At 35.0% G+C, this 26,197-nt stretch overlaps 1 protein-coding gene across 14 annotated transcripts in view; it reads right to left on the reverse strand.

Annotated features, from left to right (window-relative positions):
• Positions 1–5,310: 5,310 nt before the first annotated feature.
• The window catches only part of ANKRD12 (ankyrin repeat domain 12), a 217,647-nt gene continuing 196,760 nt past the window's right edge, over positions 5,311–26,197 (reverse strand). For 13 of the 14 annotated variants that reach the window (XM_056823667.1, XM_056823664.1, XM_056823658.1 and 10 more), the window contains 4 exons: positions 22,500–22,598; positions 20,271–20,414; positions 10,577–10,672; positions 5,311–9,911 (listed from right to left, as the gene is read on the reverse strand). In XM_056823667.1, the coding sequence (XP_056679645.1) occupies positions 9,726–9,911; positions 10,577–10,672; positions 20,271–20,414; positions 22,500–22,598 (525 nt within the window). In that variant the 3' untranslated portion in view covers positions 5,311–9,725. Of the gene's footprint in view, positions 9,912–10,576; positions 10,673–14,948; positions 15,169–20,270; positions 20,415–22,499; positions 22,599–26,197 lie in introns of all 14 variants that reach the window. The other variant, XR_008917670.1, reaches the window with a different exon arrangement.

Consider the following 26,197-nt stretch of genomic DNA (forward strand, 5'->3'; position numbering starts at 1 on the left):
CCCAGGTAGCCCACATGCTTTATCCACCTGCTGTCCTTAGCTGCTGGGGCTGAGGGGAAGGAAGTGGCCCTTGCTCTACTCCCCACAAGAAAAGCCCTGCGCTAGAGAGGGCCCGGGGCCAGGGGCACTTTAACATTGACTTCATGACTTAGTGACCCATCCTCTCTGGGGCAGCTTTAATGGGGCCCACCCACCTTAAGCCATTGAAGGACCAAGGGACCGCCCCACTTTTGATATGTCATCCCCAAATAGTAAGACTTTAAGTGCTCAGTCACGTTTCCCCAGAAGAGGACCAAGTGGAAACCTTGCAGGCTCAGCATTCCACAGGGTGGGTTCAAACAAGAGTAGTCCAAGTGAGAACCTTTTAAAAAAAATTCAATTTCATTTTATTTTCAGTTCGGGGGGTGGAGAGGGAACCAAGATGGTGGAGAAGGGACATGGCCCCATATGATTTCTTCTAAATTTTATCCTGCAAAACTGTGATATTATGCCTTAGAACAAATTCTGGAGCAGCATAACCCACAAAAAGATGGGATGAAGTAATTTTTCAGGCCAAAACAAATTAGAAGGCCAGCACGAGGGATCAAGTGCACTGGGGTGGAGGGGCAGAACAAAGAGTCCTAGGGCAATTCCCATTACAGCAATAGGTCCAGGATACAGCTGAAGCAGCAGCAAAGGCTTTCAGAGCTTGCAGCCACAGGTGGAAGGTAGGTGTGTGTGTGTGTGTGTGACACAATGGCTCAGAAGATTGTAGGGTCTCTTTGATGGCTCAGGGTGCAAGACTCTTGTTGCATTGCCCATACACAAATCTAGGAAGCAGTCTTGGGACAAGGGTTCAAGGGAAGGAGGAGCATTAAACACACCAGCACTTGTGGCCACAGAGAAGCAAGGGCTTTTGGTCACAGTTCCAAGTTACCTCCAGACCAAAGCACAGGCCTAGACGGTATTAAACATTGCTCTCCTGACTTTTTCTTGATGTCTCATGGAGTCTTCACTTGCAATTCTAATTTTTAAGGCATGATTTTCTTGAGAGAGCTTTTGTATCTCCTTTTCAATTTGTCCAATTCTACTTTGTAAAGAGTTCTTTTCCTCAGTGTATTTATGTACCTTTTGTTTTTTTCCATATGGTCAATTCTTCTTTTTAAGAAGTTTTTCTCAAGGGGGCAGAGCCAAGATGATGGAAAAGGTACAGGGATATATCTAACACCTACCAAAGTACTCTCCAAAAAGCAATGGTATAATGCCTCAAAACAAATTCTGGAGCAGCATAACCCACAAAAAGAAAAGATGAAATAATTTTTCAGACCAAAACAACTTAGGAGGCCAGCCCAAGGGAACTAGTGCATGTATTGGAGGTGGAGTAGAGTGTGCCAGGGCAGTCCCCAATTAGGCAAAAGGCAGGAAAATTAGTAAACAACAACAACAAAAAGAAATAAAACAGCAAAATATTTTGCTAACAAGGAAGACTCAAACTTAGAAAAAGACAACAAAGTCAATACTGCTGTATCTAAAGCCTCCAAGAAAAGCAGGAATTGCTCTCAAGCCCAAAAAGAATTAATAGAGGAGCTCTAAAAGGATTTTAAAAATCAAATAAGAGAGGTAAAATTTAAAAAATGGTAAAAGAAAGAGAATGATACAGGAAAATCATGAAAAAAGTCAATAGATTGGGAAAAGAGGCATAAAAAATGGTGAAGGAATTAATACTTTAAAAAATAGAACAGGCTAATTGGTAAAAGAGGCACAAAAATCCAAAGAAGAAAAGAACTTTTTTAAAAGCAGAATTAGCCAAATGAAAAAAAGACATATAAAAATGCACTGAAGAGAAAAACTTCTTGAAACACAGAATTGGCCCTTTGGAAATTGTAAACCTCAAAATTTCTTAGACTTATAAATGTTGGAAATTTCACCATTGGGAAATTTCATACTTGAAAAATTCCCTATTGATAGTGGGTCTTGACTATTGGAATGTGAACCCCATTGGCATGGGAGGTTCCTTCTCTTCCCTTCTTAAGATTACTTTAGGACAGAAACCTTTTGCTGAACAATGGAAAGGACTTTGACCTATGCTTAAGCATAGAACGGGGGGTGGGGGGGTTGGGGGGGGGTGGAGGAGTTTGTCTGAGTGGTGGGAGTGTGCTCTGAGAAGCTTGCTCTGAAGGAAGCTGAAGGTGGGGGCCTCTGAGACTGTTTCTCCATTTGGTCACGTGAGTAATAGGGACTGATCTCTTTTCTTTGCCCCAGCTATCTAAGGGCTTGGGCCTTTTGGCCCAGCCTAAACAGAAGGGGTATTTAAGCCCTATTCCCTTCTCTCCCTTTTCTCTCTCTCTATCTCTAATTCCTTTCTTCCTCCTATTGTAATTAAACTCCATAAAAGATTGACTGCTGACTTGAGTTTTCATTTAGGAATTACATAGCTGAAGTCCTTGGCGACCTTAAATTAATATATATCAGTCTTTTAAAGTGATTTCCTTGTCACATTGTGGCTGACCACACGGGAGTCTAAAGAATCCTCTCAATAAACTTTTGAAATTCCTTGCCTTTTTACTATACCATCTCATACTTAGTCCCTTTCTTTTAACAAAAAAACTTGGCTTAAAGACACAGCTGCTAGAACATGTGAGTATAAAAACCTTTTTCTCTCTTCTCTTTTCTCCTTAAGTTAAATTGGAATCAGCAGTTTTTTTTTCTTTTTCTTCCCTTTAATCTTAAGGGACAGCTGGGTAGCTCAGCAGATTGAGAGCCAGCCCTAGAGACAGAAGGTCCTGGGTTCAAATCGGACCTCGGATACCCGATTTGAACCCAGGACCTTCTGTCTCTAGGGCTGGCTCTCAATCTGCTGAGCTACCCAGCTGTGTGACCCTGATAGATAGAAAACAGCTGTTTTAAATCTTAGCAACAGGACCCTAAAGTCCTGGCTGGAAGAGCTGTTTCTAAATATCCTTTCCCTTAAGGAACAACTTCCTGGATTAGAAAAAAAAACCCTGTGGAAAGTTTGTTGCTTTGCCCTGCTCCCCACGTGTTTTGTGAAATTACAAAATATATATATAAAAATGAGTACTACATTCTTTGACAATTATATGGTAGCTGAAGAATTAGGGGCATTGAGGAATGCAGGATACCTCCAAATTTTTATATTAATAGGTACTGTCATTTTTGTACTCCTCAATACTATATTTAGAGATGCTAAAATTAAAAAAAAATGAGGATAAAATAGGAAATATTGAGGATAAAATAGGGAAAATTGAGGATAAAATGCAAGCCCAATTAGAAGATCTAAAAAGTTTCTTACAGGATCAATGGGCAAACACCCACTCTACCAGAAACAGACCTGTTTCTGAACCTTTGAATGAGGAAATTTCCTTCCCTGAAATAGAGACAGAAAACACCTTCCCTATAGCCCAGTTAACAGACTGCTTCTCTCGTGTAGTGCAAATCTTGTCTGAATTTAATCCCCAAAACCCTTCCCCTGCAATCCCAGCTTCTCATGTTCCTTCTCCTACAGAAACCCAAATTCCAATGCAAGGGAGATCTTGTCCTCCTAGAGAAACCTGTCCTTGTCAAACTGACCCACAGGTACAAAATTCAACTAGAGGCCTGTTTCCTCTAAGAGAAGTACCTGAAATAGGACGGAATGGGGATGTGGTGACTTTAAGACATAGGATACCGTTTACTCCCCAAGAAATAAATGAATTTACACGAAATATCCCCACATATGAACAAGATCCTTTTCTAGTAACAAAAAAGATGGGAGACATATTTTTTCAGTATAATCCGTCTTACAAGGACGTTGAGAACTTACTACAGGCTTTTTTAAGTGAACGTGAAAAAAATAAAATAATTGCTCATGTCAACAAAACCCGGGGGCGTAATGCAGCACATTGGCCATCTCATTTTCTCATCATTTTCTCTCTCTCTATCTCTAATTCCTTTCTTCCTCCTATTGTAATTAAACTCCATAAAAGATTGACTGCTGACTTGAGTTTTCATTTAGGAATTACATAGCTGAATTCCTTGGCGACCTTAAATTAATATATATCAGTCTTTTAAAGTGATTTCCTTGTCACAAAAGGGAGGTACAAAAAAATCACTGAGGAAAAGAATTCCCAGAAATATTATAGCCAAATTCCAGATCTCCAAGGTCAAGGAGAAAATACTGCAAGCAGCCAAAAAAAAAATAATTCAAATATTGTGGAGCCTAACAGAATTTAGAAGCTTCTATATAAAACAATTAGACGACTTGCAATATCATATTCTAGAGGGTGAAGGAGCCAAGACTTCAACCAAGAATCACCCAGAAAAACTGAACATAATAATCCTTCCTGGGGAAAATTGGGTATTCAATAAAATTGAGGGCTTTCAAACATTTCTATTGGAAAGACCAGAGCTGAATGGAAATTTTACCCTCAAATACAAGACTCAAGAGAAGCATACAAATGTAAATAGGAAAGAGAAATCAAAAGAAAATCAATGAATTTAAACTGTATGCATCCCTGAAAGGGGAGAAATGATTCTTGTAATTCCAAAGAACTTTGTCATTATGAGGGTAGTTAGAAGGAGTATACACAGAGAACAATGGTGTGAAAAACCAGTTCATCCGTGTCTTTGTATCTCCAGTGGCTAGATAGGCACTTCAATGCATACTTGCTTGATGAGTACAAATACAGGGAATGGCCAAGGAAAACAGAATCCAAGGATTCTCCTGTAGTTTTGTGTATTAGCTTCTCTAATAATTCGTCTTTCTTTTAATCAGTAACCCTGTTGATTAACCAACACCCAAAATTGTTTCTATAACTGGGAAGTCTATATTTCTAAAATGGGAAAATTTCTTTCTTTAAATAGTTATTTCAAAAATTCAGTATTTCATTCTTTTTCATAAATCCAACCATTTCCTCACTTCTGTTTACAAACAGTTTGATTTTCACTGGCCAGGTCTTTACTGGCGAAAGTAAATATTACTAGTGATTATCTGAAGATGGATCTTGGTCTGGATTATTCAGATATATTCATTTCCATGTCATTATGAAATTATGGTGCCTCCTTTTTTGATTTTTGTAGATATGAAGTTGGGAGCATCTAAGATACTAGAAGTCTATGACATTGGGTGTGATTGATAGGTCAGGCCTGGTAAAGACTTTTCCTTTGAAATCTTATTTTCAACCATGTCTGCAATTCAGATAGCTGAGGAACTGCTTATTCTCTCCTATGCTTACAATTTAGGTAAGTGCCATCAGGTTGAGCAGTGATCTCTAACTTAAGAGAACCGACTAGAATTTCTCTAGGAGTGGGTGATTCAAAGAGCACACGTTTCACTTTTTTCTTTTTCTACAAAAATACAACTCTTTATTAAATAACATGCACAAATCCTAACTCATTCAATATAAACAAAATGATACAAAATTTAGAGCATTATTTAAAGAAACAGCTTTTTAACCACAATTAAACACCTTTTTTCATTAACTTCAACTGATATAAAATAACTTCTAGATATAACCAGAGTGTTTCCCCAAAGTAAGTAGAAAATAAACTCTTGAATTTTCTTTTAGTTAAAAACTTTATGGGGCATTATAGCTCCCAGTCTTTAGTATTTGGGAGCTTAAGAGCAATTTTGGTGTGCGAAGCCCTTAAGTACTTGTTAGAGATGTGGGTTTGTTCTGAGAGTCCTCTCAACTTTAAATAATTGCCTGACACAAAAGCTCCTTCCAACAACATAGTTTCTTAACCTCTCCTTTTAACTTCTAGTCTTTTAGATTTGCCTGTCTAAAGTCACAAAGATAATAAATGTTAGAAAGTGGGATTTGAGACCATATTTTCCTGACCCAAATTCCTGCATACTATCCACTACATCACACTGCTCCTTGTAAGGAAGCAAAATTGTGATAGAGATAATATAGTTTGAGAAGTCTAGAGCTATAGAAAAAGTTAACTCACCTAAAAAAAAAAATCTTTCACAGCCTCGTCTGAACAAGTAATGAGTTTTCCCCTTCCTTAAATTGACTATTTCAGACTTGAAAGCCTGATATTTAATATCACGTACCATTTTGTTTCCATTTTAAAGTGGCTAGTTTTAATTTTTATTCTCTGATATACTGCTTCACAACATCTTCCCTTTTGGGGAAAAGGTCAAGTAAAGTATTAAGTTATGTATGCCTTTCATATAAAAAGTTGCTTAAAGTTTTTTAAAAAATAGATGGCCTCATGAGCACAGAGGGAAGTAGTATTTACTGAAAGACAATATCCTTTCACTACTAGCAATTTATGTCAAAAGAACATCTCATTGTTTCAATGAGGTTGAAAATAAGATCTCATTTTTTCAACAGAGTTGAAATGGATGAGAGGAATGCTGTAAGTCATGATGTATCTGAATCTTGGCAAAGCATCTGAAAAAATGTCTCATGATTTTGTTGTAGACAGCCTTATTTGAGAACTGTAGATTGGATGATAATGGTTAAGTGAATGAAGGAAAATCCCTAAAAAACATTAAATAGTCAATCATTGGAAACCTGGAGTTCTCCAGGTTGGTGCCATAGAACTCTATCTTTGGTCCTGTTTTACACAGGGTTTTAATCAATGACATAAAAAAGATTTCATGCTTATCTCATTTACAGGTATCATGGAAGCATAAGTCTACAGATGGAAGGGACTCAGATGAAAATGAATAAGGATAAATGTGAAGTCCTTCACAGAGTCAATGACTGACTTGAGAGGTTGTGGCTAATCAAGCAAGTAAGCATCTGTTAGAAACCTACCATGTGTCAGACATACAAAAACAAAAATGAGAGTTCCTGCCCTTGAGAAATTTATATTCTATCTGAAGAGACAACATATATATGCATAAACATATTCAAGAAAATATAAAGAAGGATTCGGTAACTTGGTGGGAGTCACAAAATGGCTGAAAGGATCAGGAAAAGCTTCAATGCAGGGGTGATCTGAGCTGACTTTGAAGGAAATGAGGGACTCTAAGATGAAGATGGAATGTTGCAGGTGAAGAACAAGAGGTCCAGTTTGGCTAGATATGTGTGCGTGAAGGAGAATAAACCTAGAAAAGGAGTCCCCAAGATACTAGTTTATGTGAAATCTGTCTTGGGGTTTTAGTTAATAGTGAACCAAATGATTCAATGGTTGATGTGGAAGACAGAAAATTATCCAGAAAAAGGTCAATAATAGTTCCACGTATTCTGGTCTGGCCAGATAATATCAGGAGTATTGTGTTCAAGTTCTAATCGCTGCATTTTAGGAGAAGAATAGACAAAATATAGTATTTTTGGGGGATGACCACATGGTAAGGGAAACTGAACACATATAAGAAGAAAAGCTGAAAGATAAAAAGGAATGCTCATCCTGAAAAGATTTAGGGAGAACGTGATGGCTAATTTCCATTATCTGTAAGGCTGTCTTGTGAAAGATGGAGTAAACTTCTTCTGTGTGGATTTAGAGAGCAGAAAGTTATAGTTAGGAAAGCAGGATTTGACTTAATACAAGGAAGAAATTTATAATAATTAGGGTAGATCCAGAATGGAATGGGTTGCCTTCAGAAGAGGGGTACATTGACTTTTCCATAATTGATAGTGTTCAAAAGTAGAGGCTGGATGACTTTTTGTTAGCAATATAAAGGACAGGTTTCCTGCATATGACACTAGTCTAAACTAAAAGACCTTTATATTCTATGGAACATCTTTGAACATTTCTGGGATTAATGAATTTATAATTTAACAAATTTAATACTTCAACACCTACTCTGTATTTCTGATAATGTTTTTCTGTATTTCTGATTCTGTAACAACAAAAGGCCCCAAATTACAATCTGAATTATACCTGTCATTTAAAAGTGCCTAGGCATTATGCATTCCTTTTCTACTATGTTTACATTGCAGTGCCAAGTATATTAATTAAAATATAAATTGATAATACATAAAAGCCCTAAGTTTAATATATACCTTTGTAATAGTTTTTTTCCTAGCTCATCTGTGACGAACCTAAGTTTGATTATGTTCTTATTATTCTGGAACAGAATTAACTTTGTTTTATGAGCTGATTTAGCTTATAGCATGCCATTTCTCACCTATTTGATTTTTCTTTTTTCTCACCTGAAGGCAAAACATTACTATTATATTTTAGAATCAACAAAGCATAGGGAAAAGCTGTTGAATATTTTTTCTCCTAAGCTTATAATTGCTTTTGAGCTAACCTAATTTTCCTCCGAGTCTTCCTTCAAATGTTATAGATTAACAATTAAGTTCCTTGGCTGGTTTCAGATCCAAAATATTCCTGAGTCTCACTTATTAAATATTTTAAAGAGAGAACTATTTCTGTGCTTTTTAAAACAGATATATCACCATTTCTGATTATTAAAAAAAAGTAAATTTTTGCTTGGATTTTAAAATTTTACAAATGACATGTTTAACAACTTGTCAATTAGGAAAAAAAACATTTTCATAAATATTGCAACACATATCAGCATATACTAGATTTCTTTTACTTATTTTAACTACCAAATTTTCTGATTAATTCAAAAAGTCTAATTCCATTTTAAAAGTGCAAAGGTTATTAAGCTTAAAACAATTTTAGCAATGTAAAAAAGTTTTACAATGATTTAACATGACCAATAAAATTTATTAAACATTATTTACAGAATCTTCAAGAGGTGAATATTAAAATAGACATTTACAATTTAAGAATTTTCATTCAAAGGCATTTTGTTGGAAAAAATAGGCTCTATTGTGAGATGATGACAAGAGCAAAATTTTTATGTATATGTTTAATTTTAAACAAACCCATTTTAACATATTAAGTTATAGGTACTACCACAGAAGACTAGTATGAAATATGGGCCTGCAAGTGCTATATTGTTTAAAGTATTGGTTACCAAAGGGAGCTGAATTGTATGAATCATGCAATATAGTTAAGTCACAATCTTTATAGTTACCGTGATGAAATAAGCTAAATTGAACGAACACATGCCTTATTCAAAGTTTTGCCAACCAGAAAACATTACATACACACAATTAAGAACTACAACTTTGGTCCAATAAAACTTCAGACAAAACAGTTCTACAATGAAAATATCTATTTCTTTGTACAGATCTTGACCATTCATTTTTTGTACAAGTTTTGACCATTAATTACAATTCTATTTACATTTGCACAATATGTATAAAATAAGTTATTAAAAATGAAAACAATATTACATCTTTCAAAAAACTGTACAATTAATTTACAAATACAATAAGATGAACATATATTTCTCAATTTTTCTTCCACATTTAGTGCTATCCTGTGGGAGTTAAGTTATCGAGTTTAATGATACGAGCTTTAATAAAATCTTTGAAAGATTTAAATATCAATGGGTATTTCATTTATCTCACTTAGTTTGATAACAACTTCCAGCGTTATTATCAGTATCTCACCTTCTTTAGTATTTTCCACAGTTTGATAATATATTCTAATGTCATAGTTAATTTTCACCAATATAAATAACAGTCTTTAGTGGGAAACTGGTTTTTGATCTAAAATCTAAATAATTTGTGCCACTTATTAGAAAATGACAGTATTTAGTATTTAATAAACTTTAACAAAATGTTATTAAAGAATTTTGAAAGAATAATACCTGAATTATTGCAAAAGGCCATATGCCACAGTATTAAGTGCTGTAATAAAACAGTTGCATTTTAGATGATCGCATTTAAACAGTCTCCATAGAAAATGAAATCAGGAAAAGATAGTCGTCATATAGGTGTTAATTCAAAATCATCATTAACATCAACAAGAGGAACATAGAACTCCTGAATTTCATAAATGCTGATAGATTTGTAAGTGGCAGGATCAAGTTCCTGGAGCTTAAGCTGCCACTCCAGTCTCTGGACAGCATTTAAAGCTGCTGCTTCATGTTGCTGCCTCATCAAAAGACAAGTCTATTTAAAGGAAAAGAAGATAAATGCAATTTGTAATGAAAACAAGTTTAAGAGAAAAAAAATCAGAGTTGTTTTCCAATGACCATGATGGATATTTGTAGATTGAAATAGCAGGTTCTCAAATTATGTGTATTTTCTTATTTTATGATCTCAACTATTACCTGTTTGTGTAATTTCTAGGCAAAGTTACAACTTATATTTTGTGTTCCTTTAGGTTAGAATTACAGAGTATGCTCCCAAATCATGAAAGAAAACCAAATTTCCATGATTATTGTTATTTAAATAAAGAGAAAATTGACCAAAAAAAATGAACAAAATTCCAAGCTAACATATATTCTCTATGGGTTACTTACTTACTATTAGTTCTTAACTGCTTCCTACTCCCGCTCCAGAACCCTTTTGGGGATTTTCTATAGCAAGGTATGCTATGAAATTAGGATTCAATGAAAACCCCAATCAGAAAATGTTTTCATTGGTAATCAATAACTGCCATACTCTGCAATACCAATAGCTAATGTACTTTCCTGCTCTGGTCAGGAATAAAGATTCATGTTTATTCTTATGAAGACTTCTTTCCCAACTCTTCCTACTATAACTACATTTATTGTCCATGCTTTCTGGATGGAGCAGACATTCAGTTAAACTGTACCCCTAAACACACATACCTTTAACTTGTCAAACTTATCATCTACGTCTTGTAACCAAGACATGAACTGTCTGGCATTAAATCGATCTCTCACAGATGTTTTACTGTCATCAGCCTGAAAGAGAAAAAATGAAAACAGAGTATTGCAGAACACAAATTAATCATTATAAATCTTGATCCTCTCCTAATAGATTTTGAATACAAGTCACTATACTATGAAAGGATGAGATTAACTTCAATCTCTTTCTTACCTCCCACTTGATCCTGTACTACTTGTAAACTGGTTTCTGTATTTACCACTGTTAAAAAATGATTCTTCAGAAACTATTGGACTTGCAAATCATTAAATCTAATGATTTTTCCCCAGCCTTTATAGTCAGTAACATCTCTGTAAACATTTGATACAGCTGATCCCCTCTTCCTCAATAATCTTTACTACCAAGACTCCTTTTTGACATTATACTTTCTTGGTTCTCTATCTAATTATTCCTTCCATGAGTTCGCTTTTTCTACATAGTTTTTTTTTTTAAACCCTTACCTTCCGTCTTGGAGTCAATACTGTGTATTGGCTCCAAGGCAGAAGAGTGATAAGGGCTAGGCAATGGGGGTCAAGTGACTTGCCCAGGGTCACACAGCTGGGAAGTGTCTGAGGCCAGATTTGAACCTAGGACCTCCTGTCTCTAGGCCTGGCTCTCAATCCACTGAGCTACCCAGCTGCCCCCTCTACATAGTTCTTTGATGTTAGCATTTGCTAAAGTTCTGTTTTTGTCTCTTTTCTCTTTATTTATTTTCTCCTTAAAGATCTCATACTTTATAAATTTTCTTCCTTATTTGATTAAGAAATATTTTCTCTCCCCACATCTAGCTTCTCTTCCCCTCTTGAAAAAAAAAAACAAAACCCTTTGTAATAAATATGCTTAGGCAAGCAAAACAAATTCCCACAGTAAGAGTGTAAAACATCTCATTTTGCATCTTGAGTTCATTACTTTTGTCAGGAAGTAACACTCTTCATCATTATTCTTCTGCTTTGTGATTGTTCACTGAATTGATCAGCGTTCAAGTCTTTCAAAGTAGTTTGCCTTTACAATTGTTATTGTATAAATTGTTCTCTTGGTTCTATTTAATTTTCTCTGTACCAATTCATAAAAGTCTACCTGTTTACTTTGAATCTATCCCTTTTGTCATTTCCTTTGATGCATTGATGTTCTATTACATTCATATAACTTAATTTGCTGTCCTTTTCCCCCGTTTGCAATTCTTTTCACAACAGAAATACTACAGATATTTTTGCATATATGGGTCCTTCCCCCCTCTCCCTTTCTTTTGATCTTTCTGAGGTATAGCTCTAGTGTACCCAGGTAAAAGGAATGAACATTTGGTAACTTTCTGGACACAGTTCCAAATTTCTTTACAGAATGGCGGGACTAATTCACAATTCTACCACCCGGTCTTTAATGTCTCAGTTTCCCCACAGTTCTCTAGCATGTGTTATTTTCCTTTTTTTTCTTTGCCAACTTTGCCAATCTAATAAAATTTGTATTTCTCTAAGCTTTAGTGATTCATAGGATTTTTTCATTTGGCTATTAATAGTTTGGATTTTTCTCTTTGAAAACTGCCTATACATATCCTTTGATCATTTATCACCTTTGATCATTTATCAACTTTTGGGGAATGGCTCTCATTCTTATGAGAAGTAACTTATAAATGAGAACTTTACCAGAGAAACTTGCTACAATTAATTTTTTTTCCTATTTGTTTCCTTGCTAATATTGGCTGCATTCAACTTATATATTTAAAAATTTTTTTTTGTTTTTTTTTGCAAATTATGAAAATTCATCTTCTTTTTCTCAAATCTTCCTTTCACTCTCATCAATTGAAAAACAAAACTTTGATAGCAAATACGCATAGTCAGACAAAATAAATTCCTACACTGGCAATGTACAAAATGTACAATTTAATTTTTATTTTGAGTTTATCACTTCTGTTAGAGGTGGTAGCATGTTTCATTTTGACTCCTCTGGAAGCACAGTTGGCCATTGTCTTGATTTGTATTTCTTGCCCCTCTTTATAAAAAATAGTGTGAGAGAGGAGTATTCTCAGTCAGTGCTCTATGTTGAATGCATTGTGTTTGCTCCCTTGTCCTTTTTTCCTAATCCCAGTGTCCAATTACAGATTTCCTTCCTCCTTTCTTCCTTTTCCCTTCCCCTTCTTACTCTACATATTTAGAGTTTGTTTTGCTTAGGATGACTCTCTTCCCTTAGTGGGTAGGATCTATCATTCCTCTCCTTTTCTTCTATTCCCTCCTGTTTTTTTTTTTAAGCAAAATGTTTCTGCATTCAGAGCAGTTCAGATGAAAATAAAGTTCAGGTGTTGCTCTCCTTCAATTTTTCTATATGTTTGAGTACTTAATACATAAGGCACTTCCTTCATCCTTTTTCTCTTTTCCCCACCCTAGTACACTTTTCTTCTCTCTTTTAAGATAATGAAAACAACAACAGACCACTTTTAGACCCTCTGCCTTATTAGACTTCCTCTATTACTCCTACTGATATGGTTCTGAAGTTCATACATAAAAATTCATCTTTGGTTAGTCTTTTATGATTGCTCACTCATATTTATCACATGTTTCTCTTATGACTCCTGTTTGATTTTCAGAGTTTCTATACAACTCTGGGTTTTTCTTCTTGAATGTGTGGTAGTTCTCTATTTCATTAAAAATCCATTCCCGCCCAATAGAATTATAAACAGTTTTTCTGGGTAAATTATTCTTGGTGGTAAGCCTTTATCTTTTCCTTTTTGGAATACCATATTCCAAACTCTCCATTCCTTTATGATAGTGGATCAATTTTCTGTGATTTTGACTGTGACTCCTGGGTACTTAAAAGCTTTTTTTTTTTGGGCTGTTTGCAGTATTTTTTTTCCCCCCAGGATTTTGGCTATAATGTTTCTGAGATTTTTTGTTTTGGAATTTCTTTCAGGAGGTAATATCTTGTGTTGAGCTATTAATTCTCTTCCTATAACTCTCATTTCTTTTCCAGTATTTCCCCTCCCAAGTACTCATTTCTTTTCCAGCAGTTTCTGGTAGCAATCTCATTTTATAGTTTTTAAAAAAACTCTTGCTTTGTCTCTTCCAGTAACTATAGTTGGACATTTGCCCAAGATATGTTTTTATTCATCCAAGAGTATAGTGAAAGCTAGGGATGTGTGGCAGTGTAGTTTTACTTTTATTCACTTGTAAGTACTTAGTTTGTTAAAGCTATTTACAGATTAACCTATCTAAAATTAGGTTCCCAAACTTTGCTTAATCTAATGCCCCATTTCTGTGGCAATAAGGAAAGTGTATTGACCATCTATTATGTTCAATCCACTGTCTTATAAGGACATAGGGGGAAAAAAGATAGTCTCTGTCCTCACATAGTTGAGCAACAAATAAATATTTGGAGAAAGCGAATTTTAAAGTTTAGATATTTAAGAACCCCTTCAGATTGTAAGGAACTCTTCCTCCTTCCCCAAAATTCAGAGCTATCACAGATATTTTCTATTTCCTGCAGATCATGATGACATTTTAAATTGTCTACTGAGATGCAATACCACGGATAGACTAAAGGGACAATCGCTGACTTTCAGGTTCTTTCCATCTTGTTGGCTTCAGGGAGTAAGAATAACTTTCTGAGCTCTGAAGGGATGGGGGATGCCCTTTCTTCAACTGGCTTCTTGAGCACACTGTTCCACTGGTAATCGTGTGTCTGGGATAGGGCTGCCTCCCATTTATGGCTTCTTTCTTTTAGTAGAGGAACCTTGTGGGATCTTGAAAAGTAATGACTATCTTCCTGGGCACCAGAGCAGTGAAGTAACTACTTGAGCACTTACAGTGGCAACAGCAGCAGTGGGCAGACTGGCCAAGCGGGAGAGGAGTCACTCATATAGAAAGCATTAGAAAGAAAAGAACTCACTTGAAATACAAGAGATAGTGTGCAGCCCTAAGGTAAAGGTCCCAATGAGGTTTCTCAACTGACTGTAATCATTCTATGATTCTTCATTGCTTAGAAGTTCCCTTTCTGTGTAGGTATAAAACTGTCTATCCTCAGGAATATAAAATGGTAGAATTACAACAGCGAGAGCCAAATTCCCCAGTTCATTGGACAGGCAGCTACAGAGAAATGAACCCAGGGCAAATCAAAAGGACAGGGGCAGGCAAAGGTCTCAGCAATATGGTGCTTGATTAGCTGCTATGCATAGGAGAGATTCACCCTCTTACTTTAAAAATTTAGCTCACACAAAGATTTTAAATTTCTTACAACATTGTACATTTGTTCTACTCTTAAAATGTGACAATGCAACATTTTTTCTACACCTAGGACTGACAAGCATATAGAGAATGAGTGACAAACCTTTGAAAACAGGTGCTTCAATACTTTTTCTCAATCTCCTCTGGTGGGAAAGCCCTCTTATCTTAGGCATAGCAATAAAAGTGGTTTTAGATGCAGGCTGCTACAGATACTGGGTTTGAGGGATTGTTGAGCTTTAAGTGCACACAAAGCCATTACAACAAACAAGATGAACCGTTTATGTTTTTCAGCTGTTGCAACTACAAGTATTGCCAGTGAGCCACTGCAGTGAGATATAAAGATAATTAGGAGCGAAGTTAGGCTCGAGCTGCAATAAATACTATGGAACACTGACAGCGTACATTCATTTGAGAATTTGAACATAAATAGTAGGTTATGATAAGTAACATTCAACATTTACCCAGTATATAGCTAAATCCACACATCTAAATGGAAAATGTCATATTTTTTTAGTAACACTCATTCCTGCAAATCATACACACCAAAAAGTATTCAAAACGCTAATTAGTGGTCTGAGGGATGCACAAGGATTCTTCCCAATGTAGGGCCATGTGGTCTAGGCCTGTTGGCTGATTGCTAGAAAAATAATGATCAAGGAGAGTACTTAGGTATATGTTTGTAACATTTCAAATCAAATCTAACACATCTCTAAAGTGAATACTTTGTTGGAATTTTAATTCACTTATCCTAAAATTGTACCAATGCCATATCATTTGCTGGGGAAATAGTTGTGAAGTAAAACCTTAAAATTCCGCTGGGTAATAGAAAGGATTTTAGTATTGAGGATACATGTATTAAGGAATATACCTGTCTCTTATAGTTTTTTACATGTGCTATGAGATGTTAATAGTGGAAAAAGAGAGAGAAATTCCTTCCCACCTAGTGCTTTCTAAGAGGCATGGGGATTCTTTTTGCAAGCTGGCTTTCCTCTTGACTGACTCCATAGCTCCATTCTCTCAGGACCAGCTTTGCTGCTTTTTAACTCTCAGCCTCTCCTGTTCACCCTCATCAATAAATGGGAGGAGAAAAGGGCAAATGGTACAGACCTACTGTAGTTAACAATTTTCTGACCCTTTCACAGGCAAACGACCACCAAAATATCATACACTTTGTTATCTAAATAGGTTACTCAAGGTCTGAATTCGAAGTTTTAATGAACTACAAATTTGAACACTGAAAATCTGAAAGGGTCATTCGCATTTTATGAATCAATCAGTATTTATTGACTGCTTGTTATGTGCCAGGCACTGTGCTAGGTGCAAAAGGTACATATCCTTGTCTCTTTTGCTACTCCCTACATCTTGTAATTTCATCATACACCAGGAGACTCACTAGTTCCTTGATACGTAAGATTTGAAAGGCACTTTTTTAGTCCCAACTTCCCATTTTACACTCATTTTACATTTACATAAGGCTTAGAAAGAGTTAAAGTGGTTTGGTATTCCCAGTATAGTTTGTTTTATAGCATGTAGCCTTTTGATGTGGAATTAAAAGTGTCAGCAATGCTCTACAAAGTCTGGATAGAAAACCTTTTTGGAAATATTTAGTATTCATCCACTTGCCAGATTATATTGTATCAATTAACTATGTGTTGAAAACAGGAAAATGACATGGAAAAAGTGATAAGAATATTGAATAAGAAGTAAGCAGGAAAAGGAAAAAAAAGGCATGAGTACTACTTTTTCAGGGTAGTAATTTTGAGGCCAAAGAAAAACCTTGACACAAACTAGCTATTAAAAAATATTCACTTTGAATACTGAAAAATTATAAAGAAGAAGGGCCCCAGAGAAATGAGAAGACACCCCACTCCTTTGCAGAAGTAAGAGGTTCACATCAGTGTAGTATATTGCATATATGTCAGACTTTTTCATGTACTGATTGGTTTTGTTGTTTTTTTTCTCTTATTCTTTTTCCTTCTCCTTTAAAAACATTTTTGTTATATGAGATAGCTCTCTAGGAAGGGAAAGGGAAGAGAAACTAGGAGACAAATCTGATGATGTAAGAAAAATATATTCATGAAAATTTATTTTGAAAAGCATTAAATTAATTTGGTAATTAAACTTAATCAACAAAAAAAATTTCCCAACATTCTTAATCTACAAACATGACTATGCTATAAATATTCTTACTTAGTATCAATTTAAGACAGACGGTAAAGATTTCAAATAAAAGTGCTGTTTTATATGAGAATGTATTTTCTTTTACTTTCATTTGAGAGGGAAAAAATCCTCCCCACAAAAGGCCTTAATAAAGTTAGTATTAAACTAAATGAATGCTATGTGCCTAGGCAATCAAATTTGAAATCATCCTTTCTTAATGCTACAGTAGAGCTCAAATATAAAAGCCCACCTAACTGCAGAGGGATAGGGACTAGACCTGTGATTTCAGTGGCATAGGGAACTTCCAGTTGAGCAAACCTGCCCTACCAGTGCAGCCTAAGCACCAAGAGGTTTCAGTGACACACAGCCAGGATATGTCACAGGGAGGACTTGAATTCAAGTCTGCTACATAATTCTGCCTCTCAGGAAAATGCCTTTTTTTTTTAGCTTTACAACTTATATTCTGTTCTGAATCATATCTTGATTTTCAGAAATTTTGATAATTAGCAGGTAAAATAATATACAATATTTCTAAAAGTACAAGAAATATTAATAACTACTAGGGCTCAGTGTAAGCTTCTAAACTGTCTTTTCTCTGAATCTTATAATAAACCTTCATTCATATTTAGTCTAATACTTTTTTTTGGGTGGTTGGGAATTGAGAATCAGATTGACAGAAATAAAAGGAATCTCAAAGTATTATGTAATTCCATTTCCTTCAGGTATCATCAAATCTATTAAGGGTATATGATTGTTTATTCTCTCTGAGAGGGCTTTATGGAGAAAATTGCTTTGTAAATCTAAAACAGTATATAGATATGGTCCATTCTTAAAAAAAAAAAATCCTTATGGATGGAGATCTTATACCTACTCATCTACTAGCTTTCCCCAGTATTTTATTGGTCTTATATATGGCCCCAAAGGCCTTTCTTATATTTAACAAAAATAAAAATTTCTTCTGTTTTTACTTTCTTTTCTGTCTTTATGAACTTATGCAAATATAGGGAAAAAACCTAGGTCATCTTTGCATACACATCTTCAGATATTTGAAGATATCAGATTTGAAGAGATCCTGTCATCCTTAACTCATCACCCTCACACCACTTATCCAATTCATTGCCAAACCTTGTCATGTCAGTGATCACAACATTCTAACTAGTTTACCTGTCTTTTCCTACTCTAATCCATTTTCCACTTAGCTGTCAAGATTATTTTTTCTAAGGTGTAGCTCTGATCATGTCATTCACTGCCTCTGCTCAGATATTTCCAATGGCTCTCTATTATATTCAGGAGCAAATGAAAAGTTCTCTGGTATTTAAAGCTCCTTCTTACTTTTTACCTTTTCCCCTCCATTCACTTTATTCCTTTTTCCAGGCACACTGCAATCTGGCTACTCTGACCTATATGCAGGTCTCTGAGCCCATCTATCCACATTCCTTCTCTGCACTTTTGCATTCACCCCCTGGCCTGAACACTGACCTCTTTTTTAACCTCTTAATTTCACTGGCTTCTTTCAGCTTAAACCCCACCACCTGCAAAAAGTTCCTTCCCATATCTCTGAATACTATTATCTTTTTCTTTCAGACTGCCTTTATATACTTGGCATACATTTTGCATGCACATAGCTGTTTCTGTGTTGTCTCCCCTAATGCAGTGTGAGTTCAGTAAGGAAAAGGGATTTTTTTGCCTTTCTCTGGACTCCCTGGGCTTAACATAGTACCTAGTACACAGTAAACGCTTAATGAATGTGTGTTAACTAAATATATTGAGTGGAAAGAAAGTTGGACTCAAGAAAACCTGGCTTTAAATTATGATTCTGAAACTTATTGGCTGGTTCACCCTGGGAAAGTTACATGATTTATTTGCATCTAAGGCAACCAAGATAATAAGGGCAGTTGGAATTCACAAACAAGTGAAATCATGAATCATTGACCTATACTTGATAAAAATAATGGTTACCAGGGCTGCTAGGTAGCACAGTGATTAGAGCGCTAGGCCTGGAGTCAGGAGGACCTCAGTTCAAATTTGTCCTCAGATACTTCCTTGGCTGTGTGACCCTGGGCAAGTCACTTAACCCCAATTGCCTCTTCTGCCTTAGAACCAATTCACAGTATTGAGTCTTCCTGGCTTTGAGGTCAACTCTCTATCTGTTACTTAATGCTGCCTCTGTTGAACAGAAATGATTTAGTAAAACAGAAGCATACATAATATCAATTCCATGACAGAAGATAAGAGTTAAAAAAAATGGCAACCTTTTAGCTTAGTCTTCTCCAGAGGAAAATTGTGGTGCTTTGTTTTCTGTAATCACATATTACTAGTTTTATTCAGTGTATACTTGCTAATTATATTTTGTAGGACCATATGTTCCAGGCCCAACAAATTCTGACATATATGTAGTTTTTCAGTTACACTGATAAATCATATTAAAGTTAACAAATGATTTTCCCTTAGAATTATAATTCACTATTCCAGTCAACATCAATGGTAAAAGAATGACTTGGCATTGATGAACTTTTTTAAGGCAATGTCAGGTGCTTTAAGCCCACCTACTTGTTCCCATCTGTAAGAGATAGGATGAATCTAAAAGGTCCAAAAAACTTATATACAGAAAATATTTTAAGGAAAAAATCCAAAGATGCTAAGAATATATTGTTTATACTTAAAAAAAAATCTGGTTTTGTAAATTAAATTGCATTTGCAGGTCCTTTGTAATAGGAATGAAATATTCTTTCAACAAGTACACAGAAAACAATTGTAAACAGGATACTCTCCCCTCCTATCTAAAAGAGCAGATGTTTTCTCTCCCTTAAACTTTAGGTTATTTTTATGGACATCTAATAATAGCAAAAACAGCAGAAAACACATATAGAACACCACAGGACCACATATTTGGCATTAGAAAGACTCTGAGGGTCATTAACGTTTTGAGTTTGTAGAACAAGAAAATGAAACTCAGAGACTAAGTTAAACATCAAGGGTCAAACAAGGTCATACCAAGCAACTGAGCTGTAATTTGAATACAGGTTAAATGTCTCACCTCTTTCCACCACACTATATATTCTTTAAGGTTCACAAAAAAGCTTCACGTTATTTCATCACAACATTGTTAAGTAGGTATCAAAGGTATTTACAGATGAGGGAAGTTAAGGGACTTGCTCATGGTCATGTAGTCAGTGTTGGGAGTTAAGATATAAACAAAGATCCCTCCCAATTACAAATGCAATTGAAATAGAAAACATACTAACCACATGAAAAACTATCATACCTGAGAATCCAGAGGCACATTGTAGACCTCTGCATCCAGAAGAACAGTGCAGGCACTGAAGGGCAGTGTCTGGTTTGCTAATGTTCTTGCAGCTCGATAATGAACACGTAAAACTTCTTGTTCATTAGATACAATGAGCTTTTCCTAGTGGAACAAAGGAAAAAACCATTTACTACAAAAATGTATTTTAAAAAACCATATGGTCTACAAGTACTCTCAGTATCACTTGAAATTTATTTTGAGACTCAGAATTTTCTTTTAAAAAAATTATCATTTAGGAATAGATTACTGTATTTCTAGAATGAGATTTGACAGTGTGAAAATGAGTTATTTTTCTTTTTTGAGCTGTCTGTTCCTCTTTTGCACAGGATGATTTTATTTCTATGAAATACAAACATTCTGCTATCTACTTAAAACTAACATTAATTTAAAATTTATAACAGAAAAAAGAGATGAATGACTTTTATTCTCATACACACATGTGTATGTGTGTTTCTTGGAACTCTAAGAATATACATTGTAGAACAGTCTCCAATCTGTATTGATAGAAGACATTTCCCCACTGAAAATTTCTAATATCCATGAAATTAAGTCTGAGTTTTAAAAAATGATACTTTTAAAATGATGAATACCAGAAGACAATGAACTTTAAAAATGAGATTTAAAAAAATGTAACTTTTGACTTAAAATTCATACTTTAGATTACTTTTTTACAAAAATGAATAATATGGAAATGGGCTTCTGTGAGAATATGCATATATGTATAACCCAGTGGAATTACTTGTCAACTCTGGGAGGGGGGAGGGATGAGGGGAGTGAAAAACAAGAATCATGGGAAAAAAATTTAAGAGAAAAAATTTCATACTTTATGTGGTCATAAGTTTAATATAAGAATTTGGAAGTTCAAATCTTTGATTGGAATAAGAAAATGGCTAGAACAAAGTATCTTCATTCTTGAGTTATTTTTTCCAATAGTTTTTCTTGAAGAACAATATGTAAAGGAGGATGAAAGAAAGGAAATGTTATATTTTTAAGAACATAGGAAAAAAACACAATCAGCATTATAAGGTAGATACTACAACAAAAATATTTTATATAGTAATATGCTAAACAATACTATACAATGCTAAATATATTAAACTGCCAAATTTTGATAAAATAAAAATGTTTTTCAAGATTTTTGCAAATATAGCATAAAGATAAAAAAGCCTGCTATAATTTTATGCTACAGTCATCAGATCTAATTGCTTCTAACAATTTTACATTAAAGATACCATACTTATTGTGGTTTCTGGACCTTATTATTAAAGACTAATAAGATATTTAGTAGTAAATTTTAGGAAATATAGGAGTTAAAGGTGAATCCTGAATATAGTGCTTTAAGAAGCCAAAGTTACTGTAACTTGATGCAAAATTCTTTTTTGAATTAAATAACTGATTTCACAATGGATACTCTAGCAATGCATTACAGGTTTTGCATTCATCTTTTTGAGGGAAGCAGGGATAGATTATTGTTCTCTTGCATGCTTTAAGAGAAATATTCATGAACAAGTGTAACACTGCAAAAATAAAAAAATAAAAAGGGTTTTATCATTAGATCTAACTACTAGATTAGTTCGGTCATATATAGTATTCAGCTGTAAATTTGTAAGATCAAATAACTTTTCTAAAGCCTGGGGTTCTAAAATACCTACTTGAAAAGTCATAGAAGTTAGAATTTTGTTAATTCAACAGAGGACAATGAAAGAAAGGTGTCTGTGATTTAAAGGATACTGAAAATAAAATTCATTGATAATTATGATATGGAAGAAAGTATCTTAAGATAGTGTTGGTAGGCATTCTTTTACACAAATTAGATAAACAGGCCATTTTCTCAAGTGATTACCAAAGAAAAAGAGGAAACTACACTATAATAAAGAATTGGAGGAAACTCTAACTCATTGTCAAAGCAGCCATTAAAAAAACAAAACCCTTACCTTCTGTCTTGGAACCAATTGGTTCCAAAGCAGAAGAATGGAAAGGGCTGCAATGGGGGTTAAGTGACTTGCCCAGGGTCACACAGCTGGGAAGTGTCTGAGGCCAGATTTGAACCTCCCATCTCTCTAGGCCTGGCTCTCAATCCACTGAGCCACCCAGCTGCCCCCCAAAACAGCCATTTTAAGGATAAATTTAACTTAATCTCTGTATTAAACATTAAGCATTAAAAAAAAAAAGGTAAGAAATGAATACCCTTTCAATACTGTGCTGCAAACGCAGTTTCATCCTTACAACTTCCTGTTGCCGAAAGAGCTCTTTAAGTGGATCTGACAGGGATGGAGGTGGTGTAATCTAAGGGGGAAAATGATACACAATAATTACAAATTCCATATTAAAAAAAACTAACATTAAAAATAGGAAACCTCTATTATGATAAAGCTTAACATAAGCTTTGATTATGTTGTGTTGTGGGTCAGATCCTAGTTGGTGAAACATAATGTAGAAATAATCACACTCTTTTTTTTTTAGATATTACTTACCTAGTAGAAAAAATAAAAATAAAACCTAAAGAATCAAAAAAGTTGCTATAAATGCATCCATCTTGCTCATTCATTTAACAAATATTTATACTGGAGGGGATATAAACATAGATAAAGATGTGGACTCTGTCCACAAGAAGCAGGTAAATAGACATGAACATAAATAACAATGACACAAAATAGAATGTATATGCCTGAAAGACAGGAACAAGGTGTCAAGGTGAAGCAACTTGGAACAGGGTAGAGATATCACTTCTGGATGGAGAATTCAAAGCATATTTATTAAGCATTTATGATATATAAGACTTGTACACAGTGCTAGGCACTAGGGACACAAAAACAAAACAATCTTTGCTTTTAAAGAACTAACATACCAAGGGGATAAAATATATTCACAGATAAGTAAATACAAGGAAGAGAACAATAACTGGGAAATCTGGTATGTTTTCTTTCATGACAAATATGTATTGCATGACAGCACTGTGTGAAAGGAAATTCTTGGTTTTCCTTGTCTATTCTGAGTTTGCACTTATGAAAAAGGAATCTTTTGTTCTCTTTGCCTAGTTGGAGTTAAGACTTTGGAATAACAACAACTTAAGTATCCTTACTTAGTACCTCACTAGACTGAAGACAGGATTAACTCTCTTTTGTCTACTTTTGAATTAATCAACAAAAATGAAAACACCCATAACCCTAAAGTGAGGGAAGTCCACAAACTCTTACTCCTAGGAGGAAAGTTAACACCATTAGAGGTGAGAAGCCAGCAAGATACTTGGAAGAGTTCCACCCTTTTTCTAAATGCAACAGCCAGAAACTTTTGAATTCTTTTAAGAGTTCATACACTCAGAAACATGTGAATCCAAAGGTGTGAATCTTAGGAGGTGAGTTGCCACCTTCAGAGGATGAGAGGTGTGACAATTTTGGTAACTGTGACTGGCCCCTGTGAAGAGGGGTGGGGATAAGGAACCACCATAAAAGCCACAAAATCTTTTGGCTGGCAGGCTGGTGAAGTCAAGCCTTGTGGAGAGTGTCTCTTGGAGATAGTCTTTGAGGGAATCTCATTGGAGACTGCTGCATGGATCCTGACTTCAACTTACTGACTCCTGGACTACTTGGTTGGGTGAATGAAAAGGCTGACTCCCTTCCTGGTTTTCCTTAGTCTCATAAGACTAGCTTCCATCTTGGAGGAGGCCTCGTAGTTACTACTAGCCCTCCTGGCTGAGGACTAGTATAGGTATTTTCTCTAAACTCTCCCACATTTCTCTACTTTATTGTTTCCCCTCTATTTTGGTAAACTATATCCAACCATTAATTTTAACCTTTACAACTGGCATAATTTATATCAGAATATTTACTGTCTAGGAAGGGGAAAGGCAGGGAGAGAATTTGGACTGCAAAATGTCAGAAAACAATTGTTAAATTTTTTTCTACATGTAATTGAAAAAAAACAACCCAGAAGTAATAAACCTTAAAAAAACAAAAGGACCCCTATATACCAGTGAGGGCCCAATTAGATAACATAGTTATATAACAAAGCATGCTATAGAAACTTCTTCAGTGGTTAAGGGAACAGAAGGGAGAAGGCAGATGTTTGGGGTGAAATTGAAGGTTGGCAAAGTGTGAATGATTAAAAGTTAAAGGGGTAAATGAATTAAGAACCTGAGAAGTCTCCATTAGAGGAGGTAGCTATGATGTAGGCCTCAAGATATAGTTGGGATTTAAATAAACAAAGATTTTAGGGATGGAGAGAAGACAAATGAAGAGTCCATTTCAAGGTACAGAGAACAGTAGAAAAGCACAGGAACTTTTGGGGTGGTCTGTTTGGCTGCAATGTAGAGTAGGTAGACTGGGCTAGGGGTTGAATGAACACTAGAAAGTAGGTTGAAATCTGATTAGGGAGGACCTCATTCAAATTAAGAGTTTGGCCTTCTATTATAGGTCAAAGGAAATTTTCTAATAGTGGAGTGATGTGCCTAGGGCTGGGCAATAGAAAATTAATTTTGTAGACATGTATAGTTTAAATTTGGAGTGGGGAGGAATGTCTAGTTAGATTGGATAATCTGGGGGTGAGTATAAGTGAGTATGAGGAAAGGAAGAGACACTTTAGGAGACTACTAGAATAGTTTAGGTGAGAGTTAAAGGTTTGAACTAGTATGTTGGCAATGGGAAATAGTAAGGAGGAGATAAGATGTAGGAGATATTTTGGAGAGGCAATGAACAGTATTGGTAATTAGGATGCATGGATCAAAGAAAGGAAGATGCCAAAGATGGTTATGCTTATAACCAAAGATGGTTATACATGTAGGTGACTGGTGAAATAGTGTATCTTTAATAGAAATTCAGAAGAAGAACAGGTTTAGAAAAGGAATTTCTCCAAATTCAGTTTAACCTCATGCTGAGGTTGAGCTGCTAGTGGAATATCCTGATGAAAGCATGTGACACGTATTTAAAAACATAAATGTGGAGCTCAGTAGAGGAAGCAGAAAAAAAAAGTATGAGTACCAAAGAGTAGAAAAGTATCCAGAAGGTTGGGAGTAATCTCATATTACAGAGGAGTCAAAGATGAGGCCTGAGGAAATGTGCTGTTTTTTGGGAGTAGGAAGTCACTGCTGATCTTTGAGAGGGTAGTTTCATCAGAATGATAAAGATGGAAGTTGTATTACAAGAGGCAAAGGATTGATTCTGCAATTTTATGTAAGCCTACTCTCTAAGAAACTAGGCAGTGAAGGAAATTAAGGGATACAAACTCATTGCTTATTTATTCTTCCTATATGCATAATTACCTTTTGTTTCTCAAACACATTGCAAATTGTTAGAAAGAAATGGCACCTGACAGAAACAGCAATGGAGGAAGAAAAATTTAAAAGCAGACAAGGATTCAACAAGCATAATGGCCTCAAGGCTGGGGAAATTATTTTACACACTTTAATAGTCCTTGGGGAAATCATTATGTTACAGTACAATAAAAGAATATATTTCTAATGATGATCCACAGTCAGCAAGAAGTTAACATTAGGACTTTCTTTTTAGAATGGCAAGAAGGCATAGAACAGCTTTTGGGTGGTTTTTCCTGACAATTGACTAAAATTTAAAAAAAAATTAGTACTTTAATGGGACAAAATGCAATCATTCATAATATGAAACATCGTTCTACTAAAATGCCAGATTAGTTAAATTAACCCACCTAATTTCCCTGCTAACTGTAACTTTTTCATTAAAACTCAGCTCCATTTCCCAATACCAGCATGAAATTCCATTGTAATTTGAAATGTGCTACAAATCTGTGATAATTGAGATTCACTTGTGTGTATATATAGTTTCCAATAAAGAATTCTGATAGATTTGTAGAATCTATGAGTAGAAATTAGAAGTCATGTAGATAATGAATGGCTTTATTTTTCAAAGTCCAAG

The sequence above is a fragment of the Monodelphis domestica genome, chromosome 3, assembly GCF_027887165.1.
Source record: "Monodelphis domestica isolate mMonDom1 chromosome 3, mMonDom1.pri, whole genome shotgun sequence".
In the NCBI taxonomy this organism is placed as follows: domain Eukaryota; kingdom Metazoa; phylum Chordata; class Mammalia; order Didelphimorphia; family Didelphidae; genus Monodelphis; species Monodelphis domestica.